This window comes from Phaethon aethereus (assembly GCF_964289735.1).
Source record: "Phaethon aethereus genome assembly, chromosome: 2".
NCBI lineage: Eukaryota > Metazoa > Chordata > Aves > Phaethontiformes > Phaethontidae > Phaethon > Phaethon aethereus.
Genome location: NC_138582.1, coordinates 6,541,729 through 6,547,742, shown reverse-complemented (window position 1 = coordinate 6,547,742; position 6,014 = coordinate 6,541,729). Strand labels below are relative to the sequence as shown.

The 6,014-nt window shown below is 36.5% G+C and overlaps 1 protein-coding gene across 1 annotated transcript in view; it reads right to left on the bottom strand.

The window, feature by feature from the left end:
• Positions 1-5,583: 5,583 nt before the first annotated feature.
• FAM135B (family with sequence similarity 135 member B) overlaps positions 5,584-6,014 on the bottom strand; it is a gene marked incomplete at both ends in the record, with an annotated part of 148,296 nt that continues 147,865 nt past the window's right edge. Inside the window, one exon of the mRNA XM_081996627.1 lies at positions 5,584-5,789. Within this exon, the coding sequence (XP_081852753.1) occupies positions 5,584-5,789 (206 nt within the window). The remainder of the gene's footprint in view (positions 5,790-6,014) is intronic.

Sequence of the window (6,014 nt, the reverse complement as noted above, 5' to 3'; positions counted from 1 at the left end):
TGAAGAGGATCGGTCAGTGGATATTTATGAAGTGCTTTGAAACAAAATAGTGCTCAGTATTACTGTGAGTAATTTCCAAAGCTCTGTGCTAAGGTTTTAAGCCCTTAGAATACAATCCTTTAAAGCTAAGCAATTTCAACTTCCTCTGTTGTCAGTGGACAGACCTGATTTTGAAAACAAATCAAATCAACAATCTCATTAAAGAGAAAATGGGCATCCATTGGAGACTGGGAAATGACACGTTTCTGGCCAAATTTTAAAGGAGCCTGATTAATTTCTTAATTGTTTGCTTTTGATCAAGCTGTACAGTCAAACTTACACCTAAGCATGAAAAACTGAAGAGCTAATGATGAGGGATATTCTCCAGTCCACAAATGCTGGTCCTCTAATTTTTGTCTACATCTTAAACACACAAAAAGTGAGATTTATAATAAGTTCCCTGGTCAAGGAAGATGTGTAAGTAACCCTGAAGGCCACCAAAGCACAGAACAGGGCCACTCCTGCAGACTCTCAGCAGTAGCTACCTCCCTTCATTGACTACATAGAGAAATTAAAACTTTTATTTTAGTAGTACAAATTAATTTTGCAATTAATTTTTACGCACACATTAAGTGATTAAATTAGGCAGGCTAAATTCTATCCTAGAAGCAGAAACATATCCAGAGGTTTCTCCATGTTTTATGCAGGTCAGCACGCAATTGTTATCAGGAGATTGAAAAACACTCCCTTGAAAATCCTCAGCCCAGCTGCAGAAAGAACTAACCTTTTTGTCCCTCATCTACTCACACCTAATCACTACTGCAACTTCTTTCCATCCATATTCAAGAAACACATCTTCCATTTCAGAAGAGAATAAATTCATTCAAAAGTGGAGCTCAATGGGCTCTGTGAGCCCCAAAACAGTGGAAAATTTTCATCCAGCTATTAATAAAGGTGTGACAGCCACTGAATAACCACATTGTTTTCAAGTGCTTTAAATTTTTTAAAATAGTCAATGCTAATCCTTTAAAATGCTATAGACTGCTTTTATTTTTTATTTAAAGATTAAATAGAGATTGAAGACAAGTCAAGGCAACTTTGTGTCTTTTCACTATGTCCTATGAACTTATCAATAAAACTGGATAAGTTTTTGTTCTTTCTTCCAGAATTACTGTGCCATTCCAAGCTAGATAACTGTCACTGAAAAGGAAATGGTTTCAATGGTCAGGTGCTATTTCGAAGCACAATATTCCTCTTTGGGCCTTTGGGGTGCGGATAGAAGCCCATAAGAGTTCCAGCAATGCATAGAATTCATCTAATCAAGTGTAGGTGTCAAGTAAATGGATAACTAAATCTGGTATCCTGAATAGTCAGTGGAAAAAAACAGGCTAGAGAAAATTAGACGAAAAAAGAAAAATACGTCTGATAAATCACACCCTAAAAGTGCATCTTTCCTTCTACTGATCATATAGGAGTTAAACTCCCCCTATTAGGCCACAGACATCTACACCACAATTGCCTAAAGTTAAGTGAGGTGATACTACTCTGTGTTGAGTTTTTCAATTCTTTATAAGTTTGTTTTTTATGATGGGGATGGTGAGACATTGGAACAGGTTGCCCACAAAAGTTGTAGATGCCCCATCACTGGAAGTGCTCAAGGTCAGGTTGTCTGGGGCTTTGATCAACCTGATGGTTGATCATAGCAGGTGGTTTGGACTGGATGATCTTTAAAGGTCCCTTCTGACCCAAACCTTTCCATAATTCTATGAAATTCACCCTTACTGGTGCACTTTCCTGTCTTCCTTCCTTCCCCCAGTCTTTGCCACTGTCTCTCAAAGCCCCGAGATCCTCTGTCTTTGCTGTTCTTTTCCTACATGTGGGCTATCACCTTTCCTTGAAAGAACTACTCATCTTGGCTACAGCCCATAATTCATCTTTGACATTGGCAAATCTCAAAAGACAAATGCACTTTATTTGTTGGAACCAGGAGATCTACCATGCTGGTTGTAAGAGTTCTAGATGCTAAAGAAACAACCCCGCATTGCTGGCTTTGTTTTTTTCTTAACTAAAGAATCCTAATGAAGTGAAGGGAGTTTCACTTCAAATACAGCTAACGTTAAGCCCAGAGCTGACTCTGGGCATGGACAAGCTACAAAAAATTTCATGGTTGTCCACTCCTCTGTCCAAGTTCTTGAAATGCTGTCTTATCCTCTGTGAATGTGAGAGTTTCGCTGAAGAATTTAAGCACTGCCCCTATATATATATCAAGCCAAGAGGAGCTTGTGTGGTTTGAAGTACGGCTTGTACAGTACTGCTAATGTACTTAAATGTACTTAAAAAGGCTTTATGTGAAAGGACAATACATTAATGTTCAAAGGTCAAGACAGAAACAAAGATGTTAACTGTGAAGTTATTTTGCTGCTTGTTATGAAGGTACTTCTTAATATATATTTCTCTATATATAAACCACAAAATTCTGAAAATAAGTCTGTCTTGATTCCTATAGTTTGATGAAGTCTAACCACTTAGGTTTTTTTTATATTATAATGACAATGAAGATTTTTTTTTCAATAGATCCTACACAGTTAGAGCGGATTTACAATATTCTGAGTCATTATCAAGGCAACATCCCATTAAAAAAAATAAAAGAAGAAAAAGAGAGGGAGGCTATTCTGAGAACCTTAACATGAATGCTCAGCCAATGTTTCATACAATGTTCTGCCAGCATAAGGTAGATAAAAATCTGTGTCTCATCATTTCATGAGAATGACATCTCCCAGATTTTTCTGAGGCTCCATAGAAGTTCTCTGCCATAACCCACAAAGGGCAAGTTGTACGGACCTAATCCAACTCTGTAAAATCCAACTCCAACTCTGCGTACAATCCAGCTCCAACTCTGCAATCAGACTCTGAGCCATGGAAGAACATTGTATGTATAAGAACACGGAAACCTTTAGGTAGGTTTGTCGATCAGTCAGAGCACTGGGAGCAGTTTAGAGTGTGAAAGTGAACATACCGAAAGGGCCACCAACTTCTGCAGCAATACAAAAGAAATCTTTTCACATTTCCCTTCTCTTACAATCTCGATAACAGAAGGCTGGGAATGCTTCCTAATGAACACGGCAAGGCAAGAAACTACCGAGCTGAATGTTAGAACAGGTACACTGGTATGTTGCCAGACTTTGTACACTCAGGATTGAAAAAGTTGGTGTGTGAGACCTTGAAATGAGCATACTTCTTTGGACAGACTATATTCACACACTTACATTTGGCATGTAAATATGTGTAAACTAACCTCTCTCGTAATGTTTTTCAAAATTTGCTGTTGGCAGACTCCTGAACATTTTCTAAAAGAGGAGCAAACGCTCATACAGCACACTGAAACCTGCCGATGGCTGGAGATGGCTTTTCTTTCTTGTTTTTCACATACTCCTTAGAAGTCCACATCTGCGGCTCAAAACCACTGTCCTGTATAACAGCTTAACCTACATGTCCCGTTGTATTTAGAATTCTGTAAATAATTTACCAAGGAAGAAGTAAGCTGTGACATGTAAGTGTAGCTGTCACTAAAATGTTGGGGCCAAAAAGTGGTAAAAGACTTCCCAAACAAGAAGCGGGAACCAGAAGTTCTTGATTCTTGACACAATTTATTTGTTAACTGAGTAAATCCATCTTTTAGCTTTAAACTGTCAATTTATAACAGGGGAAAAAAGAGAAAATACTATCTACCTATTTAATTCAAGTACTGAGGTAATACTTAATGATTAAAAAACTTGTCAATATTGAAACACACCATGTAACTCTTTCTATATAATTTCTGGCCCTTTGTGGGGCAGATGATTTTTAGGTGCAATATACCTTCCTATTTTCAGGTGATCTTAATCTCACCCTTTTGTATATTCCTTGTTTCTCCTTTCTATTTTAAAAAACATGCCTATATTTTCAAAACAGCCTTATTCTTTGGCACCCTTTACCAGTCTGCTAGCAAGTCTTTTAATGAGCTAATACTGTGTAAGTTTTCCACTTCTTTTGAAAAAAAACCCTAGTTTTACTTTTTGCATGTACAAATATTTCCCTGTGGTTGAGAGGTTTTTTGTTTTCATTTTTTAACTCTCTTATTTCAGAAACCTCCACTATCTTGATCTTAATTTACTGATGAGAGTCTTGACAACAGAAACCACCTTTGTCTTTTTTTTATAGTTTTTGTTACACGATAGAGAGGGCTGGTCACTTATGTTTTTAAATAAATTATGTTTGCATTAAAAAATTGCCTGTCTTCCAAACAAAAATAATTGTGAAGAATTATTAACCTTTTTGAAAAAACTGCTGTGACATTGAAAATTTATCAAAATGGTATGAAAATGTATAGAAAGTTATTGAAATTTGTCACTTTAAACCTGATAACTTTTTGATAAAAAATTTAACTATAAATTGGAAAAAAACCTAAAAAAGTGAAAAATGGGTTCTCTTCCAAACCCTTAAAAACAACTTGGGTATCTTTGTATGAATAAAGTTTTAAATGTTTCAACCAGCTGTAACCATATACTAGTTAGGACTGTATAGCACTGTAAATGGGCATTATTAAAGCTTTAACGGAGCATTGCAGAGGAGCCTAAGAAAACATCCTTATATTTTTAACTTTCCACAAACCTTACCACTCTATGTCTCCTGCCTATTTTTATCTGATTGTTTTTTAGGAGTATTACTGGCTAGATTTTTGATTTCATGTCGGAGTAATACATTTTAAAAAAATAAAAATTTGTTGGGATCCATGTACTTAGATACAAATGTAAAAGTAAAAATTGTACTTCTGATGTTATAACAAGCACAATAATGGTCCTCTATAAATGTAAACAGACGACATGTTAATAGGTGCCACTGATATTTTACAAGTAATCCAATAGACTCTTGGTTTGATAGCTTCTAACTTGAACAAAGTTCTTCCTAAATTAAAGCTGTTTTTTTAAAAAAAGGACAAATATCATGATATCTTTATTCTATGTTAAATATTTCACTCCTTTCCATTATTTGAATGTATGTATGTGACAAATTATTACCAGTAATGGCACCATCCAAATGTTTTCCTTCAACAAATGGAAACATTGAAACTTTCATAAATGTTTTTCAGATGTCTCAGTTCATCACAAAGTAGGTTTTAACCTGAGTTCATATATACTTGTTTCTTCTTGTGTTAACTACCCCAAAAGTGCTACAAATATATAGCTTTGTTAATACATAAATAAGCATTAAATCAAGGACAGCCAAATTTCTGGGTTAATATTCAGGAGAAACGTGAATCATATTTGTCCAATCACATTTAGAGAATTAGCCTTCTTATTCTAATTCTGTACTTCAGAAGTGGCTGATGTATTTACGTGGACAAAAAACATAGAAACTCAAGAGGAATATTTGTTTCTTCCAAAAGCACCAATATTTGGAAGCTTGAACGCCTTAAAGCCATAGCACTTTATTTTCTGAAACAGAAATGGAAATGGAGGAGTTTGAAAGTCCCATCTGATCTCATTTCTAGCTGTACTCTTTTGGCTAAGGGATTCTCCTCCGCTCAATGAAATGATTTGCCTCTGTTGCCCTGTACTTCAGGCACTATTTGAAGTAGTTGAGTCCTGCCACGAGGAAAAACTTCTCCAGGAAAAGTTCGGAGTCCAGCACGGCAATGTGGGCAGCCCGCCCTATCAATGTGTTGGCGGTGTTTGGCAGAGCATGAAACACGTTGTGTCTGATCAAAGTGCAGTCTTTCGCCCCAATCAAAGGCTGGAGAAGATTGTTAATCATTTCTGCATAAACAGGACCTGCAAAAGAGTTTAAGTGTCACACCTACATGCCAAAGATGCCATATCCCCTTTCCTTCCAGTATTGTTTAACTATATCGCAATGAGAAGGAAAATGGAAGCGAGGCCAAAATGCAAGACAGCAGTCAATTTAAAAGATTTGCCAAGCGCCGGGATGCTGTTAATCTAATGGAGGCACTGGCCATCCAAAGAGGTCTGCTGAAGCTGCTAGCACGAAGAGTGGGA